Source organism: Lepus europaeus, chromosome 19 (assembly GCF_033115175.1).
Source record: "Lepus europaeus isolate LE1 chromosome 19, mLepTim1.pri, whole genome shotgun sequence".
Taxonomy (NCBI): Eukaryota; Metazoa; Chordata; class Mammalia; order Lagomorpha; family Leporidae; genus Lepus; species Lepus europaeus.
In genome coordinates this window covers 14,904,651-14,915,365 of record NC_084845.1, presented here as the reverse complement: position 1 = coordinate 14,915,365, position 10,715 = coordinate 14,904,651, and the positions used below count along the sequence as shown (strand labels likewise).

The 10,715-nt window shown below is 61.3% G+C and overlaps 2 protein-coding genes across 2 annotated transcripts; one reads left to right on the top strand and one right to left on the bottom strand.

Moving 5' to 3' along the window:
• Window positions 1-417: 417 nt before the first annotated feature.
• CAPNS1 (calpain small subunit 1) lies at window positions 418-8,288 on the top strand. The gene is made up of 11 exons (XM_062176690.1): window positions 418-495; window positions 1,149-1,365; window positions 2,297-2,330; window positions 2,642-2,731; window positions 2,855-2,912; window positions 3,011-3,075; window positions 3,891-3,959; window positions 4,040-4,118; window positions 4,249-4,365; window positions 7,602-7,660; window positions 7,750-8,288. Exons 2-11 carry the CDS (start codon window positions 1,166-1,168, stop codon window positions 7,774-7,776), a joined length of 798 nt encoding a protein of 265 aa, XP_062032674.1. The 5' UTR covers window positions 418-495; window positions 1,149-1,165; the 3' UTR covers window positions 7,777-8,288.
• Window positions 8,289-8,891: 603 nt separating this feature from the next.
• On the bottom strand, window positions 8,892-10,306 carry LOC133748117 (cytochrome c oxidase subunit 7A1, mitochondrial). The gene is made up of 4 exons (XM_062176691.1): window positions 10,209-10,306; window positions 9,576-9,662; window positions 9,366-9,450; window positions 8,892-9,002 (listed from the first exon to the last, which is right to left on the bottom strand). Exons 1-4 carry the CDS (start codon window positions 10,221-10,223, stop codon window positions 8,947-8,949), a joined length of 243 nt encoding a protein of 80 aa, XP_062032675.1. The 5' UTR covers window positions 10,224-10,306; the 3' UTR covers window positions 8,892-8,946.
• Window positions 10,307-10,715: the final 409 nt, after the last annotated feature.

Below are 10,715 nucleotides of genomic sequence, written 5' to 3'. Positions count from 1 at the left end.
GCCGTGGCCAGGGGACTACTTCGTGCCCGCGGCCCTCTAAGGCAGGAGGAGCGAGGCGACACCGTGGGCCAGCGACACGGGTGGGAGAAGGCACAGGCGGCCTCCGTGGGGGCCGCAGGGGCCGGGGGAGTCCAGTCTAGCCTCAGTCCTTGCCACAGATGCGGGTTCCGAGAGCGCACCGCGGCGTGGCCTGGTCCGAGGCAGGCACAGGTGCATCGCGGATAGCTTGTCCCCGGGCGCGATCGATCGCTCTCGCGCCGCAGAGGTGGGCAGAGGCCTGGCACCCAGCAAGCCGGGGCGGGGCTGGCGCCTCGGGCGGCGGAAACGCGCAGGGCGGAGCAGCTCTAGGACCGCGCGGATGGCGGCCCGGCTGCGCCAGGGTTTAACCCGAAAGTCGCTGCATGAGTCACGGGCCCCGCCCTCCGGAGCCGGACGCAGCGGGAGGCCCGGGAGCCGCAGACCAACGGACCGCCGGACCGCCGGACCGCCGGACGAGTAAGTGAGGCGGGAGCGCCCTGCCCGGACTCCCCCTGCACCCTGCATCCCTGGCCTCAGGGGTCTCCCAGGCGCAGGACCTCAGATTCGAACCCTCCGTCCTGCCCGACCCCCGTTATCCTGTCCCCAGGTGCTGGGTGCCAGGGCCTCTGCCCACCGACTTGATTAGTGCCCTGTAGAGCCTCCCACGGGGCGTCCAGGTCCTAGGCCCGAGCTCCGAACTCCGGTGGGGACCCCCGCTCTCCCGGGCCTCCAGGACTCCCAGGCCCCATCTCGGGGGCTCAGTAAATGCTCAAGCCCACGGTCAAGACTTCCTCAGCCCCGCCCAAAGCCTCCTGACCCGCCCGGGACCCTGGATCTCCGAGCTGAGCACCCAGACGGGTCGGGGGTCCCTCACCCCAATCCGGGACCCCATCGGGAGAGCCCCGCTGTAGCCCTCCCCTCAGTGCTGGCCAGGCTTGCGGCCGGGGCTGCGTCCGCCACGCCACGAGTTCCACACCTGCTCCTCCGTCCCCATCCCAGGCCCAGTGTGAGGACCGGCCCCCGCCCGGGGGCCCCGGCCCCCCCCCCCACGTCCAGCCACCGGAAATGCGCATTTTGCGGGAGGGGGCAGGCCCGGGCGAGGCGGCCACTGGACTCCCTTCTCCCCCCAGGAGCCTGAGCCGCAGCCATGTTCCTGGTTAACTCGTTCCTGAAGGGCGGCGGCGGCGGCGGGGGAGGCGGGGGCCTGGGCGGGGGCCTAGGGAATGTTCTCGGAGGCCTCATCAGCGGGGCTGGGGGCGGCGGCGGCGGCGGCGGCGGCGGGGGCGGCGGCGGCGGCGGCGGCGGAACAGCCATGCGCATCCTGGGCGGAGTCATCAGCGCCATCAGGTAAGGCGGGGCCTGCGGGCCGGGGCGGGGCCGGAGGGGCGTGGCCTAAGGACACCAGGGTTCATCTGGAGTGTGCCTTGGGAGCTTTAATTAAGGCTTAGCATCAGAAGCAGGCCCCTAATGAGCCTGGCTGTCACTTCAGGGCGGCGGGGATTTTCGCGGGCATATTTTGGATGTGGGCCTCGCGTGGATGGCTCCCCGATCTGCCTTGGGAAGTGGGACTTGTGGGACTTGTGGGGCTGGGTGCACCTGCTCTGGCTAACCAGGAGAGGAGCGTTAGGAGGCGGAGCTAATGAGTGGGTGCTCCTTCATGGGAGCAGTTTGACCTACGCCTCTAGCGGGGGGTCGTTGGGTAGGTGGGCCCAGAAAAGGCCAAGGCCCCATGGGATAGGCCAAATGGCCCAGAAGCCTGGCCAGGAATTGGCTGGATTAATGGACGAAAAATGCATCAGTAGGGGTAAGACAGGTCGTTGGGATCCAGGTGGCCAGCAAGCAGGAGCCCTGGAAATGGGTGAGGCGGGGCTGGAACAGGACATTGAGAAGACAGACCTCTGGCGGGGGTGATGGCGTGGAGTCCTGGGCAGCTGGGACTTCACGGAGGTGAAGCCCTGGGACGCGGGGGCAGAGCCCATGGCGGCAGCCCTCGAAGGGGCGGAGCGTTTGGAGGAGTCAGGGCAGAAGTAGGGGGCTGGTCACTGGTCACTGCCTCCCGCGGGGGCGGGTCCGCCCTTGGCGTTGGCCTAACGGAGAGGAACGAGGCGGCAGGGACTGGGACACATGAGGACGGTGGGGGTCCAGGAGCAGAGGGACCGGGTGCGAAGGGTGGCGGGCTGGGGTGTGGGGGTGGGCGCCGGCGGTTCCGGTTCCGGTTCCGCTGCGCTGCCCGTTGGAGGCCCCGCCCCCGGCCTAACTCCCCCTTGTCTCCTCTCAGCGAGGCAGCTGCGCAGTACAACCCGGAGCCCCCGGTAAGCCGCCCCTCTGCTCCAAGGCCTTCCCCAAGTTCCACCCCTGTCCCCTGAGAGAAGCCTGACCTCTCTTCCCCTGGCAGTGAACTTCCTCCACCATCAAGGGCCTTCCTGGCCAGGGCCCTCAGCTTGTCCCTGGCCCCTACCCGTGCTGGGCTGCACCCCTCTGGGTCCCGGACCACCCCTCACTCCTCTGATCAGCCCGCCGCCCAGTCTTCTCTGCCTTTCCCTCCAAGGGTGCTAGGGTTCGGGGAGCTGCCCTGGCCAGGGCACCCGCCCCCAGCCCGCCCTGAGGTCTCCTCCCTCGGCAGCCCCCACGAACTCACTATTCCAACATTGAGGCCAACGAGAGCGAAGAGGTCCGGCAGTTCCGGAGACTGTTTGCCCAGCTGGCCGGAGATGTAAGTAGCCTGGGGCCTGCCCCAGCCGGTCCCCACCGAACCTTGGGCTGTGTGACCACCACTTCGCAACCTGCCCAGGCCCCTTGCTGTCCCCCTTGACCTGTGCCTACCTTCTGCCCCCAGGACATGGAGGTGAGTGCCACAGAACTCATGAACATTCTCAACAAGGTCGTGACCCGACGTGAGTACCTGGGGTCAAAGCGCTGGGCAGCTGTGGAGGGCATGGGGGCTGGGGTGACTCTGACCTGTGTTCTCTGATCTTCAACCTGTTCCTGGCAGACCCCGATCTGAAGACTGATGGCTTTGGCCTTGACACATGTCGCAGCATGGTGGCCGTGATGGACGTATCCTTGGGGGACAGTGTGGGGGAGGGGGCCCTGGGTGACCAGAGGGGTTTCCGTGAGTATGAGACAGAGGCTAGCTTTCGTGTACCCCCGCTCATGGACCCACCTGTAGACACATGGAAACAAGTGGCACATGAGCTGTCGCAGCTGGCACTTCTCTTTTTCTTTTTTTTTTTTTTTTTTTGACAGGCAGAGTGGACAGTGACAGAGAGACAGAGAGAAAGGTCTTCCTTTTGCCGTTGGTTCACCCTCCAATGGCCGCCACGGTTGGCGCGCTGCGGCCGGCGCACTGCGCTGATCCGATGGCAGGAGCCAGGTGCTTCTCCTGGTCTCCCATGGGGTGCAGGGCCCAAGCACTTGGGCCATCCTCCACTGCACTCCCTGGCCACAGCAGAGAGCTGGCCTGGAAGAGGGGCAACCGGGACAGAATCCGGCGCCCCGACCAGGACTAGAACCCGGTGTGCTGGTGCCGCTAGGCGGAGGATTAGCCTATTGAGCCGCGGTGCCGGCCTTCCTTAGAATTTTTAGAATACTCTTTCCTTTTTGTAAGAATGAGGAATTGGCAACTCTTTGTCGATGAGGCATTTGGGAGTTTGGAGTTCAGTATAATTCCCAATGGAATTAAAGAGCATTCTTACCGAGAACTGTAAACGCAGAGCTATGTGGATAGACCGGTAACAAAGTCGCAGCGCAGGTGACATGACTAGGTTGGACTGGAGCAGGAGTTGCAGCCTGGGTTCCCATTACGTACACAACGCGCACATGGTGTGCATCTGGGCACAGCTATCACACTATCCTTAACAACCTCCCACCAGAGCGATACCACGGGCAAGCTGGGCTTCGAGGAGTTCAAGTACCTGTGGAACAACATCAAAAAGTGGCAGGTGCGTGGCATCCAGACCCCCAAATCACGCAGACCCTTGCCGCATGATACCCTGTTGAACCCTGACCTCTGTCCCCACAGGCCATATACAAACAGTTTGACGTTGACCGATCAGGGACCATCTGCAGCCGGGAACTGCCGGGGGCCTTTGAGGCCGCAGGTGTGGCCAGGCAGGGACCCAGCGGGGCTGGGGGTGGGGTGGCGAGACGGGGCTGAGCCCGAGTCCTGGGCATGGGAGGGAGCTGAGTGCCTCCCCCCAAATGTGCGCCTGAGGACGAAACCGTTGGCAGGGTTCCACCTGAATGAGCATCTCTACAACATGATCATCCGACGCTATTCAGATGAGGCAGGGAACATGGATTTTGACAACTTCATCAGCTGCCTGGTCAGGCTGGACGCCATGTTCCGTGAGTCACCCTCTCACTTGCTGCCCTGGGTGGGGATTTGTTCAACCTCCATTGACTGAAGTCTCTAAGCCTGACCTAGACGTGGGTGACGCTAGGGGCACTGCAGTGACTGGCACAGCCACAGGGGAGGGTAGTGACCCCTCCAGCTGGTTGTGGCTGGGTCACAGTGGCGGGGCTGTGACGGAGGGAGGCCTAGTGTGTTCAGGTGGTGCCTGGGGTTGCCCAGAGAGCTGCCTGAACCTAGGAGACACTTGGCGAATCTGATGGACCAGGGTGGACTCCCTAGAGGAGAGTACGTGTAGGATGAGAGCCGAGGAGGAGGGAACTTAGTAAGAGGGTAGGGAAGAGTCGTACAGGCCAAGGGAGCCATCTGTGCAAAGGCCCACAAAGAGAAGATGCTGCTTCTGAGGTTTTTATTGAACTTCTAGCTCAAAGAGTGCTGCAGAGAGGGTGGGCTAAGGAGACATAAGGTTGGGATGGGTTGGTAGGGACTAGGGCCATGAGGGCTTTTATGGCTGTTACTGTGCTTAATTTAAAAAAAAATAAAATAAAAAGAAAGAAAGAAAGAAAATTGGAGCCCGTGCTGTTGTATAGTAGGTTAAGCTGCTGTCTGCAGCGCCAACATCCCATATGATCCCATATGGGCACCAGCTGGAGTCCTGGCTGCCCCACTTCCAATCCAGCTCCCTGCTAATGCACCTGGGAAAGCAGTGGAAGATGGCCCAAGTCCTTGGGCCCCTGCACCCATGTGGGAGACCTGGAGGAAGCTTCTGGCTCCTGGCTCCTGGCTCCTGGCTCCTGGCTCTGGCCTTGCCTAGCCCTGGCCATAGCGGCCATTTGGGGAGTGAACCAGTGGATGGAAGATCTCTCCCTCTGTCTCTCCCTCTTCTCTTTTTAATTCTGACTTTGAAATAAATAAATAAAATCTTTTTAAAAATTATTTTATTTGAAAGACAAAGAGGGAAGAAGGGAGACAGAAGAGAGACAGAGATCTCCCAGCCAATGGTTCAGTCCCCAGTTGTCCACAACTGTTAGAGCTGGGCCAGGCCGACGCAGAGAACTGGGAACTCACTCCGGGACTCCCATAAAGGTGGCAGGGACCCAGCGTGTCGAGCCATGATCCCAGTGTACATATTTTTTTAAAAAGATTTATTTATTTACTTGAGAGGTAGAGTTACACAGAGAGGGAGAGACAAAGAGAAAGATCTTCCATCAGCTGGTTCACTCCCCAAACGGCCACAATGGCCGGAGCTGAGCCAATCCAAAGCCAGGAGCCAGGAGCTTCTTCCAGGTCTCCCATGTGAGAGCACTTAGGCCATCTTCTACTGCTTTCCCAGGCCATAGCAGAGAGCTGGATCAGAAGAGGAGCAGCCAGGACTAGAACCAGTGCCCGTATGGGATGCCAGCCCCCTAGAGTACATATTATTACTAGGAAGTTAGAATACAAAATAGAGCCAAGACTTGAACCCAGGCAATCCAATATGAAATGCAGGCACCCAGGCAGCTTTTTAACCACCGTGCCAAATGCCCTCCCCATATATTGAATAATTTTCTTTAAGGATTTATTTATTTATTTGAAAGGCGGAGTTACAGAGAGGCAGAGGCAGAGAGAAAGAGAGAGAGAGAGAGAGGTCTTCCATCTGCTGGCTCACTCCCCAGATGGCTGCAATGGCCAGAGTTGTGCTGATTCGAAGCCAGGAGCCAGGAGCAGCTTCTGGGTCTCCCACGCAGGTGCAAGGGCCTAACAACCTGGGCCATCTTCTGCTTTCCCAAGCCTCTTAGCAGGGAGCTGCATTGGAAGTAGAGCAGCTGGTTCTCGAACCAGCACGCATATGGGATACTGGCACTGCAGACAGATACTTAATCTGTTATGCCACAATGCTGGCCCCAGACCGAATTCTTAAGACATCCCTGAGAGTAGGAGTTATTTCCCCTTTTTATGGAGGGGGAATCTAGGATTCCTCCTGCAGGCTCACAGCCACTCAGCTAGGAATTTGAGGGTGGATCTGTCTGAGATGCGGGTTGAGTTGAACAGAAGGCAGGAGCCATGCAGGGCTGTGAATGCCAGGTCCATGGTGCTCGGATTCTACTAAGGGATTGGAGAGCCTTGAAGTTCCAGACAGGGAAGGAACAGGATCAGGTTTGGCTAAAGAGCCGCATTGTGGTGCAGCAAGCTAAGCTCCTGCCTCAGGGTATGGCATCCCATATGGCTGCCAGTTCGAGTCCTGGCTGTTCCACTTCCAATCCAGCTCCCTGCTGATGCGTTGGGGAAGCAGTGGAAGATGGCCAGAGTGCTTGGGTGCCTGCTACCCACGTGGGAGACCCAGATGGAACTCCAGGCTCCTGGCTTCGGCCTGGACCAGCCCCAGCCATTGAGGCCATTTGGAGAGTGAATGGTCTCTTTGTCTTTCTCCCCTCTTCCCTGGCCCCCACACCCCGTTTCAAATAAATAAATCTTTTTTAGAAAAGGATTACAGAAAGAAAAAGCTTGACTACAGAAAGATCCTTTGGCCTCCCGAGATCCCAGGGTGGTGCTCAGACTCTACCAGGGGCTTTGGAGAGCCATGAGGGTCCTAGGCAAGGCAGGAGCAAGACCAGGTTTGGCTGCAGAGAGACCTCCGGGGGGACAGTGTGATGCGTGTGCTAGAGGAACAGAAGCAGCTGTGCTCGATGTCAGGGCCACAGGAGGACAGCGGGAGCCAAGGGTACCAAATGAGAAGGCCCCAGGAACAGCCCTTAGGCAGGTAGGGAGTGCGGTGCCCAGAGCACTGGGGGTGGTGACTGATGGACACCTGGAAGCAGAGACAGCGCAGGCGCCACCCGGCTGGGCCGGCTGTGAGTGGGGAACGTGGAGCCATGGTTCACGGCAAGCGTGGAAAGCGCCAAGACTCTGAGGGTGGGACGTGGAGTCTGCAGAGCCTCGGTGCCAGGGCTGGAACCGGGGAGGGTGGAGCACAGATGGCGGTGGGGGCCGGGGGTGCAGGTCGGGAGACAGAGGCCATTCCTGAGCTGGGGAGCAGCCTGGCTTTCCATCCTAACTTCTCTCTTTCTCGCGCTGTGACCTGGGGCACACCGCCCCACTTCCCAGAATTGGGTCAGATGGGTTAGCATGCAAAGCACTCTGTTGAGTTCCTGCAGAGTAAATATTCGGGGGCGTGCCGGCTGTAGCTGTTAACGTTACCATCATCCCGAAAAGCCCATCTCTCCCCTCCCATCTAACTTGTACTCTCCCCCAGGTGCCTTCAAGTCTCTTGACAAAGACGGCACTGGGCAAATCCAGGTGAACATCCAGGAGGTAAGAACCCCCTTCCTGGCTCCTGGGTGCCTGGGCCCCCACCCCGCTGCCCCGTGCGCCAGCTCTGAGCTCTGCCTTCCTCCCCGCAGTGGCTGCAGCTGACGATGTACTCCTGAGTAGAAACCCTGGAGCCGCCCCCTTCCGCCTCGCTGGAGGAGTCACCTCGGACCCTGGTCTCTCCCAGGGCAGATCCTGTCTGTCCTCGCGTCTTCTTGGGTCCTGCTGACCCACAGGCCTTTGGTTCCCCCAGCCCTTGGCATCCAGCTTCTCAGGCAATACCCACGGCCCAACACGCCCCAGCGTGCCACGCCCTAAATTACCCCTGGCTCCAAGACATTCTAGCATGTTCTGTCACCCCACTCCTGCCACACCCATCTGATACCTTCTGCATAACCTCTGTCCTGTATCTGTGCCAAGCCCAGCACTTGGGTGGCTTCCATGCCCAAGGGCCCTCTCTCAGCTCTGGAAAGATCACTCCGGTCCCTACACACCCTGATTCGGTTACCACCCGGGCAGCCAAACACACTGCAGGCCATCCCAGGCCCACACACCCAGTGCCTTTGTATTCTGCCCCGAGCCTGCCAAGCCAAGCAGGAAATAAATGCACCCTAGTGGCTGCTGTCTGTGAGACCTCGCCTGCTCTGAGAGTTGAGGGGTGGCTCCGGCTTGGGCACTGGGGAGTGGGTGGGGCGCGGTGGCTTCTGTCTCCTGCCGTCCCCAGGACTGGATCTGCTTGGCTCCTGGTCCCGTCTCTGACCTTGTCTCATGCTGGGGGTTGTGGCCTGGTTCTTGCTCAGTCCCTCACGGGTTTGGAGGCTGAGCCTGGGACCTGGAAGCCCAGGCTGTTGGGAGGTCCCAGTGCCATCTTGGGCTCTGTCCCTCGAGGCCACGTGCGCTGCTGTTTCAGCCCCGGCCTTGGGTCAGTCTGTCCTCACTTGCCTCTGCTTCTGCCTCTGTGTCTGCTGGCCGGTGCTCAGCATTGACTTCCTCCTTGGGGAGAGGGCCACACAGCAGCTCCCGGGACTCCTGTCTCACTCAGGAACACCACCCCAGGGCCCCAGGCCCCGAGGCCTGTGTTTGGAGGCCTCAGTGGAGAGCGGAGCGACAGCAATATTGGGAGATGGGGAGTAGCCCTGGTCCAGCCTGGGGGGGCAGGGGCTGGGGCAGCGGGCCATCCACAGGGCAGAGGCCAGGGGCTGATGGGAGCATGGCCTGGACACACACACAGAGGCCAGAGCCAGCACATTTATTGATACTGAAGTTCCCTGGGTCCTCCAGGCGTCTTCTCACTTCTTGTGGGGGAAGGAGGCCCAGCCGAGGCAGTACAAGCTGTAGACAGTGCCTGGGAAGCAGAAGTGGGGGAGACAGGCTGAGACCCCAATCACCACCCTGAATCTCCTGGCTTGGGATCTGAAGCCCCTGCCGAGGCTCTGCCGACACCAGTCTGGATCCATTTCCAAACTGGACTCCAGGTGGGGATCCCCTGGCATTGGTCTGCACCAGGCTGGGTGCTTGCTCAGCTCCTACCTGGGCCCCGGGCCCACCCCCGGAGCCTAGCTGTCTCCTTCCCTGGTTACCAGTCGTGGTCCCCAGCCTGGTCAGCTCAGGACTCGACGCCAATGGGTCCTCTCCCCAAACCCCAGACCAAGAGCCAGCTGTCCCCCCCACCCCCTTGCAGCTCAGGCCACACGGGCTCTGCACTCACCTCCCAGAGTCAGGGTCATGGTCAGGCGGTAGAGGATGTTGTCCATCCCACCGCCCTTCAGGTGCACCGGGAGGTCGTTGTCCGCCTGGGTGGGGGGTGCCAGTGAGAAGGGGGTGCTGGCCGTGCCATACAGCGTATCCCTCCCTCCCGTCACTTGCTGGGGGACCCAGTCTGCAGCCAGGGGCTTTCTCCTCACTCCCCTGCCCCTACCTGGAAGAGTTTCTGTTTCTCAGCCACTCGGTTCTCAAAGCGGTTCCGGGCTGTAGAGCTGAAAGAGCGGACCAGCGCCTGGGACACCTGGGAGGGGCGGGAGCGGGTGGTGTTGGAGGCACCTGGAGGGTCTGGCGTAGGGGGCGGGGAGCTCGGCCTGGAGGTGGGATGGTCCCTACCCAGGCCTCTCACCTGCCGGGCAGGTGGGGAGGGGGCTCTTGGCAAGAAAAGGCCAGAAGAGGACGGACTTGGAGTTAGCAGGCTGCCCGGAAGGAAACTCACTCTGGGAGCCCAAGTCTTGATGCTTTGGGGGGACCTGGGGCTCCCTGGATTAATGAGATCAGGCCCCATGAAGGTGGGGGGGTTGGACGGCAGGTCCCTTGGGGTTTCCAGGCAACCCCTGAAGTGTCAGGGAGGGTCAGGGGTGTTAGGTTCCCAGCCCCCAGGAGCCCTAGAGGAAGGGGAGAGCTTTAAACCCCGAGCTCTGGGGTCCCAGCTACCTCCACAGCTCGGACTGGGGGGGAAGGGTCCCAGACCCTGGAGGGGGCTCACGCTGCACGGCCCCAGATCCCGGGATGTTTAGGGTAAGGGCTGCTGAGCTGGGGGCCCGGCCCGGCCGTTGGGGGCCCTCACCCGCAGGGCCCTCATGCTGCGTCGTCCTCTTCGGCCAGAGTCACCTCCCGGCTCCGCCCAAGGACACACAGCGCCCTCCCCGCGCGCGCAGGGAGCCCCGGGCCAGGCCCCGAGGCCGGACAGCTGGCGGGGCGGGGCCGCGCCGGGCGGGGTGAGCGCGCAGCGGGCGGCAAACCCGGGAGTGTCCGGGAGTGTCCCCCACCAGCCCCAGCCGGCCGACAGGACCCGGTGCCCGGTCGCCGCGCCCCGCGCTGGCGTCTGCCCTGGAATTTCTGTGCGTCGTCGGAGAGGAGAGGGAAGCCTGGGCCGAGAGCGGCTCCTCTCCGGCCTCTCCCTGCTGGGCTGCGGTGGCGGAGCAAGGGAGCGAGGGCTGAGAGAAGCTAGAGTTTGAGCTCCTGTTCCATCTCCCTAGAGAAAGATGGAACCCCATTTTCCGTGTCTGCAGCGTGAGGACCAAGTCAGTCTCTCTCAAAGGGTTATAGAGAGCATTAAGGGGCTCAGAAAAAG